General features: G+C 52.9%; 1 protein-coding gene and 1 long non-coding RNA gene across 4 annotated transcripts in view; one reads left to right on the top strand and one right to left on the bottom strand.

Moving 5' to 3' along the window:
* The first annotated feature begins 8332 nt into the window (after positions 1–8332).
* On the top strand, positions 8333–10194 carry LOC106021885. Its single transcript, XR_001197022.3, has 4 exons — positions 8333–8574; positions 9294–9389; positions 9498–9788; positions 9972–10194. It is a non-coding gene; the product is annotated as an uncharacterized LOC106021885 (long non-coding RNA).
* A 4311-nt stretch (positions 10195–14505) lies between these two features.
* Disp3 (dispatched RND transporter family member 3) overlaps positions 14506–27062 on the bottom strand; it is a 53440-nt gene continuing 40883 nt past the window's right edge. For 2 of the 3 annotated variants that reach the window (XM_040734996.1, XM_005079331.4), the window contains exons 14-21: positions 25445–25575; positions 25148–25320; positions 24233–24359; positions 23647–23792; positions 18862–19021; positions 18133–18246; positions 17488–17654; positions 14506–16538 (exon numbers count right to left, since the gene is read on the bottom strand). In XM_040734996.1, coding sequence (XP_040590930.1) covers positions 16176–16538; positions 17488–17654; positions 18133–18246; positions 18862–19021; positions 23647–23792; positions 24233–24359; positions 25148–25320; positions 25445–25575 — 1381 coding nt within the window. In that variant the 3' untranslated portion in view covers positions 14506–16175. The other variant, XM_040734997.1, reaches the window with a different exon arrangement.

Here is a 27062-nt window from a genome sequence, read left to right as displayed (position 1 = left end):
CTGCCGGTTCTGAGATATGACTTCAGTGTTTGTAGCCCAGCTGTGTTCTGCCTAGGGCAGCTGGGAAGGATTGGAGCCTGTGGAGGCTCTGGGGTAGATCTGCATGGATAGGCGAGTGGTTTGTTCCATACAAACACCATGTTCCAGACCAGGAGCCTTGAATGGAAAACCTTCTGAAAGAGTACTCTCAGGAAAAGCCCATAGTGTCCTCCTCCTCTTCCCTAGCTAATGAGCCACGACTCCAATTACAGCCAGGGGCTTGTGTGATGAGCTCTGGCAATGGCCTTGAAAGGAAAATGGCAATGCCTGCGGCAGGGGCGGCTTCCTAGCCCAGGCCAGGGGCAGCTTCCTAGCCCAGGCCAGGGATGGCTTCCTAGCCCCATAAAGCTAGCTTTGCAGGAGAGCCAGGGTCTGACAGGGACTAGACGGGGCTGGGAGGAGGGGAAGAGGACTTGGGGAGAGTGAGGTGGGGGGGGTGTCCACGTCAATGCCCTCCAGTTAGTTCAGTTTGCCTGAGCAAGCTGCAATGGGCCCTCATTTAGCACCCTGTAGCTGAAGCAGCAAAGTCTTGTGGATAGTCGCGTGTGGCCTCCAGGTCTCATTGTCTCTGCCGGGAAAAGAGTGTGTCAGTTATTTTTCTTGGCTCTGCAGTTTTGCGGCTGACTAGGCTGGAAGTTTTATTTTGGCTCTCAGTGGAAGGTACAGTCCATTATGATGGGGGCAGACGTAGTGATGGGGGCAGCTGGCTGTCGTGGCAGCTTGCTCATGTCTTGGTGGACCAGGAAGCAGAGACAGGACAGAAAGAGGGACCTGGTGGTAAACCTCAAGGCCCGCCCCAGAGATATACCTCCTACAACCAAGCTCCACATCCCAAAGGTTCTATGACTTCCTAAGCCATGCCACTAGCTGGAGATCAAGTGGTTAGTCATAGACATTTTACATCCAGTCCGTGATAACAAATGGGCACAGTAATTGCAGTCTATATTTTGAGAGAGTTTTAGGACCACAAGAGACACTTGAATGTGAAAGTCAATTATAGGCAGAACATGGAGTCAGGGGCAATTTACAGACTTATGGATGTTTCAGCTGGAGGGTCACGAGGTCCAAATGAGTCACTTACTTGTCTTACAGATGAGAAGAATGAACCTTAGAGAGAGGAAGGGCTTCGCCTAATGTCCCCAGTAAGCAAGTGAGATGGGACAAAGGACCAGGGTCTTGGCGCTAAGCCATGCTGTCTTTGTCCTTCCCGGTGGGTGGTTCTCCTGGGTACAAGTGGGGTTGTCCAGGTGTTTATGACTGGCAAGGTGGGGGATGGACTTGATATCTGTGGTCTTTCTGGTCTTGTGCCTGCAAAGTGGTACCCATATTGAATTTTTTTTAAATAAGATTTTAAAATTTATTTTGTGAGTGCTCTATCTGCATGTACAACTTTATGCCAGAAGAGGGCATCAGATCCCACTAGAGAAGGTTGTGAGCCACCATGTAGGTGCTGGGAATTGAACTCATGACCCCTGGAAAAGCAGCCAGTGCTCTTAACTGCTGGGCCATCTCTCCAGCCCCCATGTTACATTTGTATGTGTTTATGTATGTGTGTGTATACATGTGGATGAGTGTACATGTAGAGGCCAGAGGATTTCCTCATTGCTCTGTTTTTCACACTTAAAAAAGATTTAAAAAATTCACCTCTCTCTCTCTCTCTCTCTCTCTCTCTCTCTCTCTCTCTGTGTGTGTGTGTGTGTTTGGTGTGAATGGATGTCATATGTGTGGGGGCATCTATGAAGGCCACAGAGGGAATCAGATTCCCTGTAGCTGGAGTTGCCGATTATCTTAAGCCACCTGGGCGCTGCACACATGAGTTGCAGGCACATATATGCAGGCAAAACACCCATATGCATAAAATAAAACCAAAAATGGGTTAAAGAAAGCTCAGCATGTGAATTGATGGTGTGTGTGAACTTGGGTCTTTTGCACGAGCAGCAAGCGCTCAACCCCTGAGCCATCGCTCCGGCCCCTTCACCTTGCTTTACGAGGCAGGATTCCTCACTGGAGCTTGCTACACTGGCTGGCCGTCAGGTCACAGAGGTTTACATGACTTTGCTTCCCTGGTGTTGGGATTGCATGCACACAGTACCACGTTCGGCGTTTTCACGTGGGTCCTAGGAACTGAACTCAGGGCCTCACGCTAACACAGCAAGTACTTTGCTGACTGAGTCCGCCCACATTGTAAATAAATGCTGCCTCTTTTGCTCATGAGTAACTGATAGTGTGCGGTCTCTGTGGTTGGCATCCCACCCGCCCGAGCCCACACATCCCATCGGCTGCGGTGGGGTGCCCTCCTCGGAGAAGGAGAACCCAGGAGAGAACTAAAGGCTTTGCCTGCTTTTCCTTTCCTCCCGAAAGCCTGTCCCCATCCCAGCCTACTCCCTAGTCCCCAGACTTTCTTCTTCCACGCCTCCTCTCTCTCGTTCTCCCACTCACTGTGACCCCCTCCCCCCACTTTGGTTGCACCACAGTGGTGTTCACCGCATCCCCTTGCTGGTAGCGGCCCTCTTCTCTCGGGATGCATTTTGTCCAGGTTTCCCCATGTCTGGCTCTTCTCACCGTTCAGCTCTCATCTCAGGCATCACCTGATCACAGCTCTCTCTGGCCATCCAGACAGTGACTCCCACCCAAGACGCTAAGTATTTAGTTTCTACAAGTGGAAGTGATCCCAGGTATTGGTTATGTCACATTCCCACCCTTACTGGAAGGTAAACTGCCTGAGGGCAGGAGAGTTCATTGGCCAGCCACTGTATTCCAGTGCCCAGCACACAGTAGGCTTTCAATAAGAGTTCAACATACTGGAGCTGGAGAGATGGCTCAGTGTGTAAGAGCCCTGGCTGCTCCTCCAGAGGTCCCATGGTCGATTCCCAGCACCCACACGTGGCAGCTAACAGCCACCTGTAACTCCAGTTCCAGGGATCTGACACCCTTTTCTGCCCTCAGTGGACACTGCATATATGAGTTGCACGTACATATATGCAGGCAAAACACCCATATGCATAAAATAAAAACAAAAAATCTTTAAAAATGGGTTAAAGAAAGCTCAGCATGTGAATTGATGGTGTGTGTCTATGTATGTGTGTGTGTGTGTGTGTATGAGTTTATGTGTATCATGTGTGTGTGGGTACCATAAGAGGCCAGAAGAGGGTGCTAGACCCCCTGGAACTATGGTTACAGGAGGCTGTGAGCAGCCATGTGGGTGCTGGAAGCTGAACTCAAGTTTTCTGCGAGAGCATTACCACTGACTCGGGTCTTCAGTCTGTCATCGTCATTGTCATATATTTTAAAGGGATTTTTTTTTAAAGCAAACAGCCTCTCCTTTCACTTAGAACATATTCTTGAGTCTAGGTTTTGGGAAATAAGCTGAGTCCCAGGGGTCCTGTTTTTTTGTTTTTGTTTTTTGTTTTTTGCATGTACTCTGACGATTTCAGTTTCCAAGAATGCTGGAAACCTGAGCATTTCCTGGCATGCAGGAACCCCGGGATAGCCTTGGATTGGAGGAAGAAGGTGCAGTGGGAGGCACATGTTGGGTGTTGTACAAGTCAGTCTTCTCATTACACATACGTTTCAACGTTGCCAGACTTTAATTTGTTATATAAAGCTGGAAACAGCAGCGCCACACGTAATAGAATAGCAAACCCTGGGAAGACTGCTCTTTGCAAGCATGGTTTGAGGAACCTCGCCTGTATCCACAGAGAGCAACCGGGATCTCTGTCCACAGTTCTGAAACAGTCAGACCCAGGACTTCCTAGGGTGACATCTGTCCGAGGTGCTGAAGGGACCTGTCCCATTTCCTACAGTGGGTCTTGCCCTGGCAGTGGGTGGTCACTTCATCGTGGGGTCACCATGCTCCATCATTGTGAGATCACATTGCTATAACAGATGATGGTAGTCACAGGCTACACCTCTGGCTTCTACTGAAACCTACTCAGAGTTGCCACTGTGGTCCTGTTCCTCACTAGAGGGGTCCTATTCCACTGTAGGGACAGTGGGAGGGTGACGGGAGGCTATGTTAGTTACCTTTATTGCTGCTATTAGACAATATGACCAAGGTAACTTATAGAAAAAAATAGTTTATTGGGGGCCTTATAGTTACAGAGGGTGAATCCATGCACATCATGGTGGGGACACGGCAGGAGGCAGGCAGGCAGGCAGGCATGGCGCTGGAGCAGTCACTTAGAGCTCCCATCTTGATCCCACAGACGTGAAGCAGAGAGGGAGGAGGCAGAAGGAGAAGAGGAGGGGGAGGGGAATGTGGGAGAGAGAGAGAGAGAGAGAGAGAGAGAGAGAGAGAGAGAGAGAGAGAGAGAGAGAGAGAGAGCAAGAACACTGATTGGGAATGGAGGGGCCTGCCCCTGGTGACACACCTCCTTCACCAAGGCCACGCCTCCTAATCCTTCCCAAATGGTTCCACCAACTGGGGACCAAGCGTCCCAAAATATAAGCCCATGGGGGCCATTCTCATTCTCACCCGTATCATGGCAGGCTCTCAGCCATTTTAGCATCTCTCTGGGGTATTTTGGAACCTACCAAGAGTGCTGTAAGTACAGGTAGAGGTGCCACAGACTTCGGCTCACAGACCCCACTTAGCACAGCTGTCTCCCAGACTTAGATTCCAAGGTTTGTAGTGACCCTGTGTCTGGAGACCCATGCTCAGGGATTCCCACATGTGACACAGCTCCCCTCAAGATGGAACACAAGGACCCCATGTGGCAGAATAATATAAAAATATTTGTTAGAAAGGCCACACAACCCTAGCAAGGGAAGCTGAAGCATGAAGATTGAAAGTCCAAGGTTACAATCACAGAAAGACAAGCAGGGTATGTACTCACTCATATATGGATATTAGACATAGAGCAAAGGCTACCAGCTACAGTCTACACCACCAGAGAAACTAGGAAACAAGGAGGACTCCAAGAGAAGGACACATGGTCTCCTGAAGAAGGGGAGGGGGACAAGAACCCCTGAGCAAATTGGAGGGGGAGGGAGGTAGGAAGGGGAGAGGAGGAAGGGGGAGGGGGGGAGAACACGAGGGATCAGGAGGACTGAGACAGGGGAGAAATAGAGGAGGGCAAGATGCCTTGATCGAGGGAGCCAGTACAGGTTTGGAGAGAGGTCTGGCACTGGAGAAAGGTTCGGAGAACCACAGGGATGACCACAACTAAGAATCTAGGCATCGGTGGAGAGGCTGCCTTTGATGCCCTTCCCTTATAATGAGATTGATGATTACCTTGGTTGCCATCCCAGAGCCTTCATCCAGTAGCTGATGGAAGCAGAAGCAGGTACCCATAGCTAAACACTGAGCCATACTCCTGGAATCCAGTTGTGGAGAGGGGGGGAGGGATGAGCAAAGGAGCCAAGACAGTGCTGGAGAAACCCCCAGAAACAGCTGACCTGGCCTAGTGAGAGCATGGAGACCCCTGTCATAAAGCTGGGGAACCAGCATTGGATGGAACCAAGACTTCTGAATGTGGTGCCAACTAGGAGGCCAGGGCAGTCTATGGGACCTCTAACAGTGGAATCAGTGTTTAATGGACTTTGGGAGCCCATTCCCTATGGAGGGAAACTATTGCAGCCCAGATACACTAAAGAGGGCCTAGCCCCCCCCCAATGATGTGACAGACACTGATGGCCCCTCCCCATGGAAGGTCTCACTATCCTTGGGGAGTGGGTGGGGTTTAGGTTGAGGGGGTCATGGGAGGGCGAGGGAATGGGAGGACTGATATGTAAAATAAGATTGTTTCTAAAATTAAAAAAAAATAGCTGGGCGTTGGTTGGTGGCACAAACCTTTAGTCCCAGCACTTGGGAGGCAGAGGCAGGCGGATCTCTGTGAATTCAAGGCCAGCCTGGTCTACAGAGCGAGTTCCAGGACAACCTCCAAAACAATACAGAGAAACACTGTCTCGAAAAACCAAAAATAAAATAAATATAAAGTGAAAAAAAAAGTTCAACGTTAGCCTGGACCACGAAGTGAGATGCTATCTCAAAAATGTCAAACATTTCTGTGTATAAAACATTCACACAAATTTTAAGTCTATAGCAGAGGAGGGAGAGGGAGGGAGGGAGGAAGGGAGAGAGAGAGAGAAAGAGAGAGGGAGAGAGAGAGAGAGAAAGAGAGAGAGAGAGAGAGAGAGAGAGAGAGAGAGAGAGAGAGAGATTATCTAGATGAAATTACAGGATTCCTAGCAGGCACCTAAGTCTCCGTACACGTAGAACTTCCTGTAAGGGTAGCTGTTTCCCTGCAAGCTGTCGCTACAGATACGTCTCTCTTACTCCCTAACTTCAGGACTCTTCAGTGTGCCCTCCCCCGTCTCACCTCCTTCACTCCACGTCACGCCTTCAGCTCTGTTGTGCACCAGAGTTTATTCTTCGTTGATGTACAGCGCTTTTGTGTGTGATAATTCACTGTGGTTCATTTGCTCCTTCATTGACAGGCAATGGGGCTCTCTCCAGTTTATTTGGAAGGGAGCTGACCACACTTTTGTGCAGTTTTTTTTGGATGGGCAAAACACCCAGCTGTGCCAGGTGTGTATTCAGGACAGGGATCGCTGAATCGCAGTGAAGGCATCAGTTTTCACATTGGTCATATTGATTTACAGTCATTACAAAATTAATTCCTCCTTCCTTGCTTTGCCTTTTTCTCCTGACCAGTGGAGACGATGTTCTGGAAGTGTTTTCTGGGGCACTTTACTGATCAGTATTGATCAGATGACTTCTCTGCTAACCTCTACCTGGAACAGAGGCAGCCCCCCACACACACACCTGCCTTCTTCTCTATCACTGACATGACCCGGTCTGTAATGGAACCGGAATGAGATGACACTGGGTGTGTAGTGAGTGACCCCCCTCCTTTTCTTCCACATCCGTGGCTAGATTGTGACTGAGAGAAGAATCCAGTCAAGCAGGGCTTGTGTCTCCCTCCCTGCTCCCCCCTCCCGTGTGTTCTGGACACTCAAAGACCAACTTAAAATCTGCAGGAAGCATCGTGCTCCAAGAACAAGATGGGGACAGAGGCCGTGAAAGGAGAAAGTGCTTGCCCACAGTCTCACCTTTCCCAAAGGCGTTCTGAGGTTCACGGGCAATATATGGACTGCTGATGCACAGTTTTTAGGAAAGTGTGTGTGTGCACGTGCGTGCATGCGAGTGTGTGCATGCATGTGTGTGTGTGTGTGTGTGTGTGTGTGTGTTCACACATCCATTTGAGTGCATACAAAGACCACAGGGGAGCACACGGAGTGTCCTGTTCTATCATTTCCACCTTATTCCCTTGGGATAAAGTCTGTCACTGACCCTGGAGCTTGGCAGTCAGCCATTGCTTGTCTTGTTCCTACCCCATGCCCCCCTCCGGCACTGGGGTGTCAGGCACGTGTGTGGCCAGGCCCAGCTTTCTTTCAGATCTGTTCCTCATGCCTGTATTGGCTCTTACCGACCCGTTACCCAGCCTCCGGGCTTAAGTAATCCCAAGGCACAAGCTGGACCACAGACAGTGCAGTAATCTCAAGAGCAAGGGGAATATTTCCCACTGTCCTCAACGCTGATCTGTTCACGAGGGCCCCAACCCCCTCGTCCTGATGACTGTGCACTCTGACTTTGAAGTCACAAGGTTTTCAGCTATATAGTTACTTTTCTGTGAAGCTAATCTGTCCATGTAGGCCTGTGTATTTATATATGTGCATGTCTGTGTATGTATATGTCTCTGACTGTGTCTGTATGCATATGCCTGTGCGTGTCTGTCTTTCTGTGTATATGTCTGTGTGTACAGATGTGTATATTTCTCTCTCTGTGTGTCTGTGTGTGTGTATCTGAGTGTTCATTGGCCTGTATATGTGCATATGTCTGTGTGTTATATCTACTTCAGTGGTTCTCAACCTGTGGGTCATGACTCTCCATAGGGGCTGCATATCAGATATTTACATTATGATTTGTAACAGTAGCAAAATTACAGTTGTGAAGTAGCAACACAATAATCTTATGGTGTGTGTGTGGGGGGTCACCACAAGGTGAGGAACTGTGTGAAAGGGCGGATGCATTAGGAAGATTGAGAACCACTGGTCTATGTGTTTATGTGCATAGGTGCATGTCTGCATATGTGTGTGTCCATCCATACATGTGTAGTCTGTGTGTCTCTGTGCTCCCTGCTGCTGCCCCTTCTGTGTCTCCCAGGCTCTGCCGTCAGTCTCCCTCTCTCCTCTCACTCCTGTTTTCACTGGGTTTCTGGCTCCCCCTTCCCCTCCTTCCCTCTGGCTCCCCCTTCCCCTCCTTCCCTCTGGCCTCCTTTCTCCCCACAGCTGTTTCTCCTCCCACTGCCCTGCCCTCTGAATTCAAAACATCCCAAGGGCTGGCACAGAATAAAGTAAAGCCCCTGAGTTCTCTTGAGACGGAGCAGAAGATGCCCAGGACCCCATCTGCAGCTGCAGTGGAGACAGGCAACACTTGGTGCTGAGAGACGTTGGATCAGGACTGGGTTAACGGCGTTCTCATCCTGAACCGACATCCACATCCAGGGGGCTCTTTGCTGGGCTGAGTTGAAGGTTAAAGGGCTCTGGGCATAGCATGGGTGTGTGTGCGGAGTGGGGATTAGCTTGTTTGCGGGGGGGGGGCGTTCGCTTGGTTTGGATTCTCTCAGCCTGGAATTTTGGGGGCAGGCAGATGGTGAGTCATGACAGAGTCACAGTAGGATGCAGTATTTACCTGGGAGCCTTGGGGATACTGGAGGATTCTGTGGATTCCCTACACATCTTGGAATATTCTGAATCTGGGGTTGGGGACGCTCTCAGTCTCAAGGGAACTTAACTTTCCTATTAGCCATCCAGGTTACCTGTAGGTCATACAGGAAATGCTTTCAAATCTGCCACAGCTGCAGGAGTTTCAGTGGCCCCTCTAGCCCTGCTGGCCCAAGGATGGTCACTGTCAGCACTTTCCCTCTCCATGAGGATCAATAGGGCCCTTGGATGTGACCTCGAGTTCAATTATGGCTTCAATTATGGAATAAAGAGGCTGTTATCGCACCTACCTCTTATTAGAAACACCACGCTGGGGGCTGGAGGAGACCGGTCCCGAGGGAAATCATTAGCCCACTAATTTGAAATCAATTTAAAGTGCATTTGCTTAATGATATGAGCATTGTGAATTATCTATAAATTGTTAATTTAGTTGAATGTCACACCAGATTTTCGTTTTACGAATTGGGTTTCGGGGTTGGCGGATGCGAGCATGGGTGTCACTTCTCCCTTGCTCTCCTCTGACACAGAGCTTGGCCATCTTCCTCGGGCTTTTGAGCCTGTGACCTGCAGCTACTCAAGAGCCTTCGAGTGTCTCAGGCAATTAAGGCAGGAAAGGGATGCTGGTGAGTGCTTGCGTGGCTGCCGTTTGCCTCTGCCGACAGTCTGGGGAGGAGCACAGAGTAGAGCAGGGCTAACCCTCTCCCAGCTGCCTCTGCCTGCTCTCTTCACAGGGATTCACTGCCTCCGTCTGAACCGGAAGACAGGAACCTGTGAAGCGGATTCCTGGGATGAAGGAGAGCACAGCGGCTGACAGCCTGTGGGTTTCCCACAGCCCCTGTCACGGGAACGAGGCTGCTGCCTTCAGAGGCAGCTTCTTTCCTATGGACTGGGCACCTGCCGATAGGCGGTAGCACCAGGTGGGCCCTGTGGGCAGGCAGGACCTCCATGCCAAGCAGCTGGAATTCATTAGTCTTTTAGTGTCTGCCCCATGGCAGCACTATCCTGGAAACTGCAGTTAAACTGTGAGTAAAGATTTTTGCTTAAAAAATAGACTTCAGTGTATCATCACTTTGTGGCCTCTGCCACATGCCCTGCTGAGATCTGGCTGCAACAACACCGTGTGAAGTGTGTCCTTGCCTTGTTCAGCACATGAAGTCTGGGAGTGGTTGATCACGACCCACAGGCTGCTTTCATTTCTCTCACAGAACCCGATTCTGCAAACCATCGCAGAGGACTTCTCAGCTCCGTTGGCGGGACGGACAGACAGACGGCATCGCTCCACCAGCATTTGACCCAACAGACCCCACTTCCTGGTCCATTTGGATGTGACACCAGACCTAGGTCAGAGCCAGCCAGCATCCCTTCTACTGCATAAAGGATGCTGGCATCTTGGTTGCCTAGCTACCCTAATAAAGTACCAAAAGTGGACATGTGAGGCCTTCTGGTTCTGAGGCAGGAAAGCAGGATGCTAGCAGCCCGTGGTCTGGTGAAGCCTGTGGCTTCCATCCTTGCCACTCCCCAGTTTCGGGTACTCTGCTGTCCATAGGTGTTCTCCAACTTCACCTGGCATGTATCTCTGGATGGCCATGTTATCTGTGTGTGTCTATGCCCAGATTCCTTCATTAAGCACACCCGCACCCGACAGTGTGTGTGTGTGTGTGTGTGTGAATATGTAGCTACATGTGCCAAAGTGTTTGTGATCGGAGGACAGTCCTCTTGGCACACCTTGCTGAGATAGGATGCCCATTTGTTCTCCACTGGGTATGCCAGGCAAGCTAACCAGTGAGTGATTGTTACGGACTCACCCTCTGAAACCGCGAGCTTCAGTCACACGCTTTCTTTTAAAGTTGTCTTGGTCCTGGTGTCTCTTCGTAGCAATAGAACAGTAACTGATACAGCTCCATCATAGGAGATCATCCAATTTCTCATCTAGACGGAGGTTTAGTGTGTGTGCGCATGTGTGTGTGTGTGTGTATTCAGTCAGTATTTACAGTGTATACATTATGTAAAGAACTTGGACACCCATCCTTGGCATCCATGGAGCACCCTCCGCCCAGTGCGGGAGACAGCCAAGTCGTTAAGAACGGCACGAAAGGAAGGCTAGGTGCTGTGTGTTGACTAACCCACACTTGGGGTCCCCAAAAAAGGCTTCTGGGAGGAAGCCAACTCTTACAGGGAAAGAAGGCACTGGACAGTGCCGTGGGTTCAAGATGAGGATCGCTCTCGTGTAAAGGTTAGGGGTGAGTTGCAGCATTGCACGTGTTAGGGGTGGAGCTTGGTTAGGAGAGGCCCGAAGGCAACGTGGTGGATGTGACACGAAATGAGAGTGGGGACACGACAGTGAGACCCTGCGGAGCCCCGAAAGCCGTGTGAAGAACCCTCAGTTGAACTCTAGAGGTTCTAAGCAGGGCTTCGGCTATTGTGGCTGTAGTGTTGCATAGCAAACACCTCCAAACGCAGGGTCTTCCAGGACTAATCACTTCCTGTCCACTTGGAGTCTGATCTGTGCTAGGCCCATCTAGGCTTGGCTACAGGCCAGAGGTGGGGTCAAGCTGATCCCACTGACTTCTCAGCTTCCTGGAGCCAGGAGGCTTGGGGACCGTGTCCTTTACTCAGAGAGGCAGAGACACAGAGGGGCACCCATATTTGAGCCTTTACTGCTTCCTGCTTGCCTTATCCCACTGAACAACGCGGGTCCCGCCCCAGGCTTGCTGTCAGTAGGGGAAAAAAGCGTATTCCACCCCAGTCAGCTGGGGAGGGGGGTGGACAGCTGGGGAGGGATTAGCTGCTGCTTATTGAGGAGTTTTGGAACCCTAAACACATCCATCTTCTCAGGGTTGGGAGAGGCCTGTCTGATAACAAGGATGACGGAGAAGATGGCATGACAGGCATTACCGTGGCCACGGCCTGGGCAAACATCACCTTATTAAAGCACAGAGACCATACTCAGTGGGTATTATTCTATTTAACGGATGAGCAAGCAGGTAAAGACGGAGTGTGTGGCTTGCTCAGACACAAGGCCAGCGGAGGCAGAGTGAAGGTGCTATTATGAGAGCCGAGCTGTGACCCCCTGCCACCCAGGGCAGCCCATCCTGAGTGTCTTCACTGCCCATTCGTCCACACCCGGGCGGGGCGGGGCGGGGAGGTGATCAGGGCCACCATTGCTTTGATCACGCCAGTCTCTCTAGCTCCAACCCTGTCCTTGCTTGGAGAATGTGGCGGGATGGGTACCTGGCATTGCCCCCAGCAGCTCCTGGAAGGGCATCAGATGTAACGAACGTCAGCTCCTGTTTGTCGAGGCCTTCAGTGGGACCCCTCGTCTCCCTCCCGCTGCTGGAGTGTGCTTCGCGAGAAGCCGGTGTCAGCCACCCCTCTCTTCACAAGAAAATCACCTACGTGATCGATTCCCGCAGTCAGAACAGTGAGTGCACAAAGATTTATGGTGGGAGGCTTCCTCGGTGGCTCTCTGCCTCAGAGTAGCGTCCCCACTGGCACACACAGGTAACCGCGGTTTCAGTTTCTCCTCGTATTGTTCTCCGGAATTATTTAATGCACATGCAAACAGAAAGCAAAACAAGCACGGGTTCTCACCTGCTTGGGTATTGTTCCAACACACAAGCTAGTGTATCCCACACAGTTTTACAACCTCCTCTCTCATTTACTCTTCACTGGCAATTTTTGCATCCCCGCACCTAGGAAGCCCCTCCTTGATTTTCAGCTGCAGAGCACAGACCTATGTAACTCACTTCCTCTGTTCTGGTGCTGATGGGTGTGGGGGACCCTAGTTCTTTGATAAGTCAGACTGATCGTCAGTGCATACCTTCTGCACTTGGCCAGGGTTAAGTTTACCTGCAGGATTAATTCGCAGGAACAGGGGTACTAAATCCAAAGGGCGGCGTGGCTATAATTCTGCTACTGACAAGCAGTCCTGCATGGTTGAGCAGATTACACACTCCAACAGGAGATACCGAGAACCTGCTTCCCCATAGCCTCACCGCCAAACTTTTACATCTACCAGGCAGAGATGGGCTTCTGTTTGGAGAGACTGCCATTGTTCCCCCACTCTCCCTGGGACAAAACACAGCAGCCTCTGGCAGATGGGGTGGTGGGCACAGTCCCATCTGGTCTTCGCAGCTTGAGGAGGACAGGGACATGTCTCTGGCCGCAGCTTCCTTAATGGAACAAGACTGAGGCACACAGAGGATTCTCAAGGGACAAGAAACACCCATTAAAAGCAGAGTAGCCACCCTTAAAATCAGCTGCCGTTGACATCTGGTTTTGGTGGAGAAGTGAAGCCAAGCGGCCTCCCTCAGACCCCACGCATGCCCTTAGCCCCTCCTCCATACGGAGGACTGTCACCTTGGCACACCGATGCCTGCCCGTCCTGGGTCCCCCAGGCTGGTTGCTGAGCTCAAGTGAACAGAGATCTCATTAAGCTCATTGAAGCCTATTAAGACTGCAGCCCTCACTGGCGTCAAAGGAAGGTCAAGCCTCTGTTCCCAGGAGTTGGTACCTCTGGGACCCGGTGGTGCCAGCAGCCACAAAGAAGATGAAGGGGATCAAAGAGGCAGACAGCCACGTAGCCCAAGTTCCCCAGGGCACCCAAATTGTTACCACCTCCTTTCCCCAGACCTGCCCCCACCCTGGGTCTATTAGTCACTACACGGCGGCTCCCGGGAGGAAGGCAGGGAAGTATGGCTGAGAAGCTACGATTGGATGTTGAGATTGCCATTCTTGGAGGAGATAGTAAGCCGGCTAGAAGCCAGGGTGCCGTACACACTTGTCCTCCCCGATACCCAGACCGTTCATCTGTATATTGGAGGCTGATTTACAGGAGTCCCGAGGGGCACAGAGATGCCCAGAAGCTAGGGAGCCTGGACCACAGTCCCCCTCTGTCCTCAGCCCACCTGCCCAGCATCCCCACAGCCCTCTGAAAAGGTAGAGGTCCAGGGAAAAATGAGCTATTCCTTTAAAGTAATGGGCCAGGCAGGGCTCTCCCTCCAGTGAGCAAGTGTCATGCGGGCAGCATGTAAATGAACCAGCCCTACATTAAACTGGGTTATTGGGAAGATCTCACGACAAGGTCTTGGAGACATCAGTCCTTTTGGGATGTGCTGTCAATCTGCCAGCCCCCTTTCCAACTCTCTGGACCTGCCGTTAACACCACACTCCGAGTTGTGGTCAGCTAGATGGATCCTGTGTATGCGGCTGCCACACAACGGCTCCAGAAGCCTGGGTCAGAGCTAGCCTGCTCCCTGAGACCTTTCCCCCAGTGCCAGGCCCTCCCAGGGCTCTAGCTTTACCAAGAAAAGAGAGTGCTAGGCAGATCCAAGAACTTGCTGCAGTGTTCAAGGCCCCTTGATCTGACTGTAGCCTCCGGCCTCCTAGTAATACAATCCCCTCTGTGAGAGGTTATATACCTTCGGGGACACACTTAGGCTCCATGTCTGGCTCGTGATACAGGAAAACCCGTCTCTCATGCGTTGGTTCCCTTGAATGCATCATCTACCCGTGATGACTAGAAGAAGAACGGACTCCTGCTGGGTGTGGTGGTGCGTGCCTTTAGTCCCAGGCATGAACTCAGATGACTCTCTGAGTTCAAGGCCTGCCTGTTCTACTGCATAAATTCCAGGACAACCAGGCTACACAGAGAAACCCCATCTTGAACTCCCCTGCAAAAGAAGAAAGACCGGACTCCTGTGTGTGACCACTCTGCCCCCATGTATGCTGTGGTCCTGATGACTAGTCGCCACGGACAAGAGTTTATTGGGAGTGAGGTCTCTGAAGCCAACAAGGTTAAGATGGAGTGAGGCCAACTCCAGCATGACAGATGTCTCTCTTAGAGAGAGACAGGACATAAAATGACATATTCATGGAGGCCAGCAGGTACCCAGCAGCCTGGGTGGGGGGCGCGCTGGACCAGATCCCTTCTTTGGATTCCCAGAGCGAACAGCCCTCCTATCAGAGCTGAGGGACCTCTTCCAATGCAGACATCTGTGGTGCCGTCATGGCCCCTCAGGAAGTGAGTACCAACCCTGAGGAGAGCATCTGCTGTGTAGCATGGCAGCCCGTACAGTGAGCATTCTGTTTCTTCACTGTGGATGGTGGGGCCAAAGTTTCACGTTCCCTCAACAAACAAACACTGGGCGCCGCCCCATGCTAGGTGCGCACTGTGCAAGGACGCAGCGCTATCAGCCCTCCCTTCAACGCCTATTAGTGACCAGGTGAGCTGGTGTGTGGACCACCCTGGATTCCTCTCTCCCCATCAGGGATCTGTCCCAGCTCAAGCTGTGTCCAGCCATAAGCCCGACGGATCACGGTGTCTATTCCCAGAAAGGCCAGTGACTGTCACAATGGCAGGCTTTCAAAGACGCCCAACTGTGGGGCTGGATAGGCCCCGTGAAGTCAGCAGCATCCCTTGAACCCAACCTCCCGTTGGGAGGTCCCAGCCTCCCACTGAGCCCAGAGTGTCCCCACCTCTATACTGGACACTCCTTTACCCACCCCCGCGCCTGTCCAGGTCCATTGCCACCCTCTGTGCCGGGCTGCGTGTGGACACTTGGTTATTTCAGTTTTAAGAACATGATGGAGCCAGCGAGGCTGAAAATGCTTGTGTTAATAGCAGTGGTCTGCAGTTTCGTCTCACTTTAATAAGGACCATCTGCTGTGAGCAGGCGGCTGGTGCAGCCAGCCCCTCCCTGTGCGTGCAGCTCCGCACCGCACACAACTCCTCCATTCTCAGTCAGGTGTGGGGGGGTGAGGTTTGGGATCTGTGGGGTGGCTGAGCCAGGCTCCCTGGAGGCCGGGGCTGGGGCTGGGACATGCATGACCTCAGCAAGTGCCTCTGTCTCTGCTGGGCCTGGACACAGGCCTGGCGAGGACCACGGGGCCGTCAAGCACTGGCTATATAAAGCTGAAGGGGTGTGGTCGGGGGGTTCCCCCCCAATCCACTGTGCTCTTCCTGCAAAGGCCCAGGGAGCCCTGTGCTCTGAGGCAACTCTGGCTCTGCCCTGATCCAGCCACCGGGCAGTCCCTGCCTCCTGATGCCTCAGTTTCCACACCTGTAGAGTGGGAGTCCTGGAACGCCCATCCAATCAGGTTGCGAACATGGAAGCAGTGTGAGAGGAGACCCTGGTAAGGAAGTCACCTGTCTGGTGGTGACTAGGTGTGGCAGGGGGGTCGGTATCCCCCATGGTCAGGCGGGCCTCAGTCAAGGGGCTGTAGCCCAGAGGGTGGAGCGTTGTCTGACTTCACTCCCTGTCTGAGCTGTGATGAAGGCGGTGCGGCCCACGCAGTTCTGGGTCCCAGCTCCACGAAACCTGCGAGCAGAACTAGTTGGAACTGGGCCAGAAAACAAAGAGGCCCCCGAGTCTCAGGATGAGATGCTGAATCAGGACCCAAGCACAGGGCTATAGCGTCGCCCCACTGGGCAGGGGGATCTTGTAGCCACTGCGCAGGAGCACAAGACAGGCCCCCAGCCCCAAGGCTCCCGCCAGCAGCACAGCACCCAGGGCCTTGAGGAAGGAAGTCCTGGTCCGGGTAAAGGAGCCGGGGGCCATGATGCCCAGCAGGGCGGTGCTGACGGTGAGAGTGTACAGGATGGACACGCCCGTGTTGAGCGCCACGATCTTCCCGAACTTGGCGAATGGGGCGATTATGCAAAAGAAGAGGGGGACGGTGGCGATGACGGTGGTGAGGGCACTGGACACGATGGCCACGCCCACATGCCGAACTGCCTCCAACGTCCTCCACTGGCGCTGAGAGCTGGCATCCTGAGGCAGCGGGGAGAGAGAGGGCGAATCAGAGAGGGGGGAGGGAGGGAGGACAGGCCTGGGGGTTGGCTTTGGAGAAGGTGAGCAGATACTGCCGCCCCAGGCCGGCTCCGCCTGAGGCTGGCTCCCACCCCATAAGCGGGACAGTGATGGAGGGTCACAGGGCGCAGACGTGCTAATGGATAAGTGACAGGAGGGTACGCATGGCGGGTCCTTAAAAATGGGAGCTCTGACTGGAGTTATTCCATTCTTTTAACTAAAAAGTGATTAAAAGTGTAGCTGGCTTGGTGTCACCTTTTGTCAATGCTTTCACATCAAGCCTAGGACAGTGTTAGTAGTCTACTCGACACTGCCTACAATCACCTGGGAGGAAAGTCTCAATAAGGGGCTGTCTACAGCCGGCTGGGCTGTTGGGAATGATTGGCGGATTGGGAAGACACAGCCTACCGTGGGCGGCACCATTCCCCAGGCAGGGGAGGTCCTGAACTCTGTGTGTAACAGTGCATAAGTTGAGTAAGCACAAGCCAGAGGAGGGCAAGAGGGCAACTTCTCTCTGCCCTAGACGAAGAAGTAGTGACTAGATCTGGAGTTTTTGCCCTTACCCGTCCATAATGGTGGATTACGAATTATAAGCCAAATCTTTCTTCCCCTAGGTTGATCGGGGGTATTTTATCACAGCAACAGACATCCCACCCCAATCCCTTCCTTAGGTCTCCAGCAAGCTTTGGCCGCCACTGCACCATCAGAGGGCTGTGCTGTCGTGGCTAGAAAGACACCCCATGCACCCAGGGCTGTGGGTTGAGACACGGCAGTCTTGGGGACAGCTCCTAGGACACAGCTTGCTTATCGGCGGGGAGTATGGGATGTTCATCTGTCCTTATGGGCCCTCCCATGGCCCCAGGGTGGGAGCTGAGTCAGCCGTCACGGTGGGATACGCAGGATCGCTTACCTCAGCCTGGTGTGGGGGTAGGTTCTCCCCAGCCAGGAGGTAGCCCTCTACCAGATGGACACAGTAATCCACAGAGGAGCCAACCAGGATGGACAGGGAGATAGCCTCCACGGCGCCCATCTCCCAGCCACTCCAGTACATGATGGTCACCACGAGGCAGACAATGCCTGCAAGGCGAACATGACGGTCATGTATACTTAGACCTTTTCCCATCCACGTGATCCTGGACGGTCCCTGGGGAGCAGGGCCATCTGGAGTCAAGAGGGACGATGGTCAACACCAGAGAGAAGGGAAAGGATGAAGGTAGGTGCAGTGCCGTGTCACTCATCCAGACGACGTCACAGAGATACCTCAGGGAACACGGACTTGTAGTTTCTGTGTGCCCCTGTCACACAATGCCAAGCTGAGGGTCTTTTTGTAGGGGGTGAGTGTGGCAGCATGCCTTTGCTAGGACTGGGTGTCCGGAGGCTAAGAGGAACTTGCTGCCTTGCGGTCCAGAAGGACCCTCCCTGGTCCCTTTCCCACCAGCCTGGTCCACTGCTCCAGCAAGCACATCCCAAGCCCGGACTGTTGTCACCTGCCACACACCCCGGCTTGTCTCGCCCCCCCGCCCCCCCCCCGGCATGTCACCCTTGGCACACATACCCAGGATGCTGAGGAGCACAGGCAGCAGAAGGAGGACATGGGTAGTGAACACGGCCACCGCAGCCACGCAGATGAGCAGCGAGAGGACCAGGCCATACAGCGCACTCTGCACCCCTGCAAGGCAGGAGAGGAGGGGACTCAGGGGGCGCAGGGTGAAGAGACTGTAGCTCCCCTCGACCCCAGAACAGAGGTTACTGGCGGTGTACAGCTAGTTTCACCACTCTGAGACTACAGGTCAATTTTATTTGGAGTTCAACGAGTTAAACAGGCCTCCGGAGAGGGGTGCGTCCTAGGAAGGGCCATGACCTACTTTTACAATTACTATTGCATGTGTGCACTTATGTGACCCAGGACATGTCGAGGTCGGAGGACTCAGTGGAGTCAGTTTTCTCCCTCAGCCGTGGGATTCAGGGATTGACTCAGCTCATCGGGCTTGCATAGCAAGTGCTTTTATCTGCTGAACCATCTCGCTGGCCCAAATGTTACTTTCCATGTGGCCAAATTCAAGATCACACGTGGCCAGATGCCGCCAGCGGGAGAGGACCCGCACTCTGGCCTCTCATCAGGAGCCTGGCAGCCGCATCACACTTTCCCCGGGTTCTGAGCCAGGACTGAGGAATAACAGAAGCGTGGCACAGACCACACGGTGCCCTCCATGTGGGTGGCTGCCTCTGTGTGGCTATTCACCACCCAGCCTGGGGGGAGGGGGAGGGTTGGACTCACACCCACCTATGATCTCCATGAAGATTTGCTTCCAGTGCTCGCAGGTCTGGAAGCCTCGGCGCAGGGCGGAGCCCTCGGGGAAGGTCTGCAGCTGCTGCCGGAGGAAGCCCTCCCATCGCAGGTAGTCTGAGTAGGTCTGGAAGGAGGACTTGCCCTTGTATGTGGTCTGCAGGGGACACGGGCTGGTGAGGCTACTGAGTCTGCTTGCATTTCCTAGGGACAGCTACTCTGTGGCCACCGGTGGAGGGTGTTCTGTGAGGATGTGGGTGCTGAGCTATTCCCCACACACTGCCACTAGGTCTGGACCAACACAACACTCTTAGAATCCTCCATGCTTCTGTATTCAGGAAGCCCCTCCACATGACCCTAAAACTGGCTAGGGTCAGCCCCCTCTGAGAAACTTTCTTTTTGTTCATGATGTCTCTCTTCTGGGCTCTCAGCTCTACTGGGCAGATGCCTGCCTCTTGGCTGATGACCCAAGCTAACAGGGCCTTGGGAAGTCTGCTAGCTCACAGGGACCTAGGGCTTTCTTCTGTGTTTCTTACTGACACCGTTCTGTTCTTGCTATGATCTAGCCTCAGCATGCCTGTGCACAGATGTGCGTGTGTGTGTGCATGTGCGCGCTCATGCACATGCATGTGAGTGAGTGCTGCTGAGGTTCAGCTTGGAAAGGGGGTGCCCTGTTGGGTGGTTGAGATGATCAAGGGCATCTCCAGTTTCAAGGTGGCTGTGGCATCATCACTGGGAAAAGGAAGGCAGTTCCACTACATATGGGCAGATCTTGAAGGACATGTTGCCCATGTAAAGGGCAGATCTGTTATTCCATTTATGTGATATATTTAGTGTAGTTAAACACAGACAGAAGATAGTTGGGGTTGCCAAGGGCTGGGAGGAAGGGCAGGAACTTTGTGATTAATGGATGGTATCAATGATAATACAACAGCGACATTTTTATTTCTTTTTGAGACAGGGGCTCACCATGAGGCCCTAGATGGTTAGGGATTTACTATGTAGACCACGCTGGCCCAGAACTCACAGAAATCTACTTGCCTCTGCCTCCCAAGTGTTAGGGTTAAAGGTGTGTGATACCACACCCAGTTGTCAATGTCACAAAAAAAATTTTATGCTTAAATGTCATGGAGCTCTGCTCCTTTCTGAATGGAGATGAAGGAGGAGTGGGTGGGGGGAGGCAGATGAGAGGTGGGAGGAGGGAACAGGAGGAGTGGAGGGAAGGACACTGTAGTCTTAGCCATGATGGACTAAACTCTTCCTCCCTAATCCCAGTCAGGCATTTAGGTCATAGTAATAGAATACTAACAATACAGAAAATTGGTACCAGGAGTGGGGTTGTTGCTGTAACTAAGCCTGACAATGTAGTTCTAGGGGGACTTTGGAAGAGTTTGGCACTGTGGGCTAGAAAAACTCTAGACTGCACTAACCAGAGCTTACTGGGCCATCCTGGTGGGAGTTTGAAAGACCAGTATTCATACAGGAATCTGACAGTAATGACTGTGTGCTTGAAGTTTCAAAGGGGAGTAAGGACTCAGAGAATCAGACTAAAGACCATTCATGTTATAATGTAGCAAAAAAAAAAAAAACACCAAACCACTGTGTACATCTTGTCTATGTCCCTGTCATGGATAATCTTAATTGCCAATTTGAAATATCTACAGTGACCTGAGAAGAAACTTACATTGAGGAGCTGTCTAAGTCATATGGACCTGAGGGCGTGTCTATGGGGGGATCATCTTGATTACATTAATTGAGATGAGACCTACTCACTGACAGTGGCAACATTATCTGAGTAGGGAAGCTTGAAGTGTCTAAGATTGCAGAGCTGAGGGCCTGGACAGATGGCTCAGTGGTTAAGAGCACTGGCTGCTCTTGCAGAAGAGCTGGGCTTGATTCCCAGCAATCACATATTAGTTCACAACTGCCGGTAACTCCAGTTCCAGCACATCATGCCATTTTGGCCTCTGTGGGCACTGAATACAAGCTGTATACAGACATACACGCAGGCAAACTCTCATACACCAGTAATAATGATAATTTTAAGAGTGTAGAGCTGAGCTCACACACGCAAGCCTTCAGTACTTTCTGCTTCCTGACAATAAATGCAGTGTGAACAGAAGTCTCGAGCTCCTGTCACCGTGACTTATCGAGATGGACTGTGACTTGGAACTGGGAGCTAAACTGCACCCTGCGTCCCTTGAGTTGCTTTTGTCGGGTGCCTTGTCACAATGTGCTGGATAGTTTTATGTCAGCTTGACACAAGCCAGAGTCATCTAAGGGAGGGAATCCCAACTGAGAAAATGCCTCTGCAGGACCGGGCTGTCCGCAGGCCTTCAGGGCACTGTTTTAAATTGGTGATTGATGGGTAGAAGGGCCCAGCCCACTGTAGGTGGTGTTGTCTCTGGGCAGGTGGTTCTGGCTTCTGTAAGAAATCAGGCTGAGCAAGCCATGGGGAGGAAGCCAGTACCCATCCATGGCCTCTGCATCAGCGTCGGCCTCCAAGTTCCTGTCCTGTTTGAGTTCCTGTCCTGACTTAGTTCAATGAACGGTGGTGCGGAACTGTAAGCCGAACAAACACTTTCCTCCCCAAGTTGCTTTTGGTCATGGGTTTCATTGCAGCAATAGAAACCCTGAGTAAAACAAACAGCGACTAGAAAGATATTAAGACAGTCTCAAAGCATTGTGAGAGGACACATTTAAAGGTGAGAGGTTAATTAACCTGGCTGAGGAAGTTTCAAGACAGCATAGCACTGAGGTCGCGGCATAGTTAATGCTGTCCACTTTTAGCCAGATTTGTAGTAAAAATGAGCGTTCAAAAGCAAAAACAGAGTAGAAGGATTTGAAAACTATGCAGTCTGCTCACAAAGGGAACACGTTGGAAGCTGTAGAAGATGGATTGTTACACAGATTAGCACTATTAAGCAAAGTCCAAACATTGAACTAGGACACTAGGAAAGGCCTTAAGCACGTCTCAGGAATTAGACTCCAGTGCATAAAAAAAGACAACTCATTTGGAAGATTTTCCTGGGCAAACACGGGCCAGCCAGGGAAGTGTTTTTCTGAGTTCAGCTACCTGGGCACTTAGAGGCTATTGAAGCCATGGACCGAGGGGTCCATACACTCACTGCTCAAGTTGGTGTCAGACCTTGGCATCACCCACATGGTGCTGGTTTGCAGGTATGCAGGATGCGAGAGGCATAGGTCATGGAGCCTTACAGGCGCTCACAGCTGAGAGCTTGCCTTGAGTCTCAGAGCAGACTTTGAAATCAAGACTTTTGAAAAACATCAGAACTGTTAAGAATACTTTTTTTTCCCACTGTGAGATGGACATGAGCCTTGGAGGGGACCAGGGATAGAAGGCCATGGCTTTGACTGATACATTTAAGTGTCAAGCTGACAAGGGGTGGGCTCGTAGCACATTATCTTTATTGTTGATGCCATAATATTTAGAAATGCCTAGGAGATAGCGAGGAGCACATGCAGGTTTCTAGAGAGTATTGAGCGAGGTGACTGGCCTTGGATGTGGGTGGCGCCCCCCACAGGCTGGAGGGACAGGTGCAATGAAAGGGACAGCCAGTGGGACACCACCATTCTCATTACATTACTGTCTCCTGGCCTACCAGATGTGCTCCCTGATCTACCAGATGTGCTCTGCTATTCTCTGCTACATCTTCCTCACTATGATGGACTGAACTCTCTGAAACCCAAAGCCAGAATAAATCTTTTCATTCATAAGTTTCCTTCTTTCTTTTTTTCTTCCTTCTTTTTTGGTGGGGGGAGGAGGGGGATGAGCAACAAAAAGCCAACTAATTAAGACACTGAGTTTTATAGTGTGTTTCACACACACACACAAAGCTTGTCTAGAGCTTTCTTTCAGACCATGCATCAGTCTGGGATTCCACTCACCAGGTTTGGGGTCTCCAGTCCCCCTGATTCAGACCAGCGGCTTCGTGGTTTGTACTAAGAGTAACACTGACCATGGGAGAGTGCTTGGGGACTGGAGAACAGGCACTTCCTCCCACTTGTCACCTGGTCTCTGTCTCCATGAGGCTGTGTCTCCTTAACAGCCAGACTGGGCTGGGTAGGGGAAGGCTTTTTCCCCCCCCAGACAGGGTTTCTCTGTGTAGACCTGGCTGTCCTAGAACTCATTCTGTAGACCAGGCTGGCCTTGAACTCATAGAGATCTGCCTGCCTCTGCCTCCTGAGTGCTGGGATTAAAGGTCCAGTTAGGGAAGGTGTTTTTTAACCCCGCGTCATAGGTGGGGAATTAGAGGACAGAGGGAACTGGGGATCTGATCCACAGTGTTATTCACACCAGGGTCAGGCAGAGGCTGGGACCCTGGTCTCCACACGGAGGTAGCAGGACACCGTGTCGAGCCTGAGAGACTCAGTGCCAGGTCTCAGGGAGGCCAGGTCAGGTGATATATGACTGTGTGCATACAGTCTCTCAATGCCAGGTCACAGGGAGGCCAGGCCAGGTGATATATGACTGTGTGCATACGCGTGTACACACATTCCTGAACATCCCTTGGCAGGGCCTAGAGGCGTAAAGATGACAATGGGGCATCTCCTGGTCCCCTTCCCTCCTACAGATTGTTAACCTACGTGACAGGAAGGACGAAGCTGTGTCGTCAGATGGGGTAGTTCTCGTCACTGACAACTGCCAGCTAGGAACCCCAGGCCAAAGCCTGGGTATCTTTCTCTGGTCTGGGTTGAGGGACAGGAGTGGAGGGGACATGGGTTCAAGACAGGCGCACTGCGCGGTGTCTCCCGGCTCACCGACTCAAAGGCCATAGAGATCCACTGCACTCGGCCCTCTTTGACGCCCACCGCCCCGTGGGACAGCTGCCCTGGCAGCAGGTTGGGCTCAGGCAGCTCCTTGCACTCGGGGTGCAACATCTGCAGGAAGGAGGAGATGCTGTACCCTGTAAGAGGCGAGAGGGAGCTGTGACAGGAAGAGTGGCCAATCCTACACATCGTACCCGGGTGCACACGCTCTCCTGCCTCCCAAGCTCCCAGTGTGCTTGCAAATGCCGGGCCGTGTCACTGAGAGGCCTGCAGCCCATACTTGCATGGAGGTGGAGAGTAATATTTTGGATCACCAGGTAGTCTTTGGGCCAGCTACAGGCCTTGCTCTTAATTTTGGAAGAGCTCCCCCTTGAGGTACACCTATACATCACACTAGCACACCCTTGCGCGTTCCTATTCACTTGCAAGCCTAAGCGCATCTGGAAAAGGTTTGAGCAGCCCTGTGAGCACTGTGTAGGCACACTCCAGCACAGACATCCAAACACTAAGCACGCATTATCGTGCTGTATCGTGTGAACCATGGCCACACAGCTTCCCCAGCCATGACCACACATACCTGAGGGCAAGCACTGGGCCCCGCCGGGCTTCACCAGCTCCGAGTTGCCCGCGATGGCTTTGCAGAGGCGACACAGGTGTCCAATTTCTTTGAAGAGGTCAAAGCTGCTGTCATAGATGACGCTGCCCTTTCCCGAGGAGACACACCGGCCCGGGCACTCAGTGAGTTGCGGACTCGGTCCCAGGCTCCCCCTCCCCGCCTTGGGGTCAGACCCTCCCGGCATCTCCCTGGTACTGGGTTACCACCACAGCACGCCATCACGCGGATGCCCATTGCCCCCTTTGCTCTGCCCCTTTGGCGCTTCCACTCCAGTAACAGCTCACCCTGCAGCCCCCTACTCCTGCCTCTGACCTTCCTCTCAACTGGCCTTTATGCTTTTCGCCTTTGCTTCCAGCCAGCTCTGTCTTGGGTGCCTGCCTGTCCCCTCCGTGCTCCGTCTCCCTCCCCTGCACTGAGCGTGGACACTGACCACCTGGGCTGGATAGACAGAGTTCATCTTCTTCCTTTTTGTTACTGGGGAGGTTGTGCCTGCCATGACCGTGTCCACCCTGACGATGTCCTCTAGTGTCATTGGAAGTACCCCTGCCAGGCCTTCAGGCCTTTCAATCACACGTGGTCACAGACCCCACCCCAGAGGAGGACGGGTTTCACACATGACTTCTCTCATCTCTGCTCCAACCCCTAATGGAGCCAGCCGGCCAGTGTGGGTCCCCAAATGTACCCATATTCCCGAGTAATTCTCAATCAGTCCTGCTCAGCCCCCCAGGGGGACGAGGCCTCCTCAGGGGCCTGGGGAGAACTTTGCAGGTGTCATGAGTGTATGGGGAGGACCGGACTGGCGGGCCATGCACACGTGTCAGTTTTCAAGGTTGCGGCTGCGGCTGGGCCCCCTACGCCTTCCCAAAGTGGCCGTACCGGGTCCCCGATAACGTGGTTGTCCATCTGCTGGGTGCGGTTGATGCCAACGATACCAAAGACCACGAAGACCATGGCCCCGGTGTCCACCAGCGGCCGCACGGCGGGCTTCCCACAGCCTGTGTTCACACAAGGGTTGAAGCCGAAGGTGGCAGAGATGCGGGCCTTGGGCACTGCAGGAGGAAGTCAGAACCAGCACTGAGGGCAGGGCCCAGGGAAGTCGGAACCAGCACCAAGGGCAGGGCCCAGGCTTCTGGGGCCCCTTTGGCTCCCCCAGGGATGTGCCCCCACAAATACCTTTGTCGCTAGGCACGTAGAAGAAGCCTTTGGTGGGCCCATCGGGGCTGGAGCTGAGCAAACACCCGGGTGGTGCCACACACAGGCGCCCATGGAAGGGGGGCTTGTGGGACTGGGCGAAGTACAGCTTCCTGTGGAGGCAGGGGGGCCAGGCTGAGTCGGGAAGGCCAGGAGAGGTCGGGGGAGGTGAGAGAGGAGGCCATTTCAGGGGCCAGGGAGGGTGGGGATCAAGCTGGGCTCCCCCAGAACAGGGGCAGAGCGTGCCCGGGGCTGGAGGCGTGGTGGCTTGCTTTAGTACTGCCTCTGCCAAGACCAACCTGGCCCTGATCAAGGCTCTTCCCCCCCCCCGCCCCCCCCGCCCCCGGCTCTCAGTCTCGAACCCTGGACAAGAGGGGAGGGAACATGAGTGTCTAGCTTTAAGACCGTCCTCCAGAGTTCAGGAAGGACCAGGGCCAGCCTTAGCATCTCAGCAGACGAATGACTGTCGAAACCCGAGGAGTCTAGGAACCTTGAGTTTGCCACTGGCTTCTAGTTTCTTCTAGAACATCATCCAGGGAGGTTGCCAGGCTCCAGGTCAGGGCTGTACATATAGAGCAAGCCGGCCCGGGGCTCAGGAGTGGACAGTCCACCCTGAGACAAGGGGTTCTTAAGCAGAAGGAACCAGTTAGAGGCACCTCAACACCCGCCGCCTCCTGACTTCACCTCTCTGCTCCAAGTGGAGTCAACCTGTGGGGATGGGGGAGCTGAATGTCCTGAAGTCGGTTCCTTGTTGGACCACAGTCCCCAGGTAGCACGCTTAGTGCAGGCCTGGCATTGAGATGCCCTTCTGGAATGGGGGCTGGGCTGTTCCTGAGTGTGAATCCTAGTCTGCCCAGACGCTGCTGCCACTTGGTAGCTGCCTGTCTCCCACGGAGGTGCCTCCTACCCGATCCTGCCCCTAGCATGACGACACACAGCCCACATTTGGTGTTTGTGAAAATACTTGTGCCGAGACAGCCTTGCCTGAGTAATAATAAGGCTGTGTTCATAACACGAGGGTATAAAGCCAGGGACAAGACTGCCCTGGAGGCTTGGGGCCCCATGAGGTGGGAGAATGCAGCGCTCACTCAGCAGCAATTAGGCACCTGCTGCATGTCAGGGGATGCAGACTGGGTGTAAAGTAGAAACTACAACAGATAATCTATGCCACTCCCCAACAATGCAGGAGAGGACAGGAAACCTGCTGCTTTATGACAAGTGGGTGAGAGCCTCATAACTGAAGTGCGTCACACCCATCCAGCCAGCAGAGACCTACTGAGCGCCTGTCATATTGTCAGACGCCACACAAAGTGTGGGATGAAGCCGGAATGATCTCTCAGACTGCCCTGAGGGGCACATCCCTGGGGCTGGACGGGTCACATGCCAGACCAACATGACTGACAGTAGGTGGCAGTTGGGTCAGAAGCAGCAGCAGGTGCTGGACCGAGGGTCTGAGTGGGGGTGATGCCTGGATGGGCAGGGGCTCTGTACAGGGACAGCCTTCCCCAGGAGGTGGCACTAGGCTAGAAACTTGAATCTGGAGGAGTAAAGCTCAGAGTGTTCTGGGCACGGGGGATGGCGAATGCCAAGGTCCTGAGGT

Source organism: Mesocricetus auratus, unplaced genomic scaffold, assembly GCF_017639785.1.
Source record: "Mesocricetus auratus isolate SY011 unplaced genomic scaffold, BCM_Maur_2.0 Super-Scaffold_100042, whole genome shotgun sequence".
In the NCBI taxonomy this organism is placed as follows: Eukaryota; Metazoa; Chordata; class Mammalia; order Rodentia; family Cricetidae; genus Mesocricetus; species Mesocricetus auratus.
Note: the sequence above shows the minus strand (reverse complement) of the source record. Positions and strands in the feature narration are given on the sequence as shown.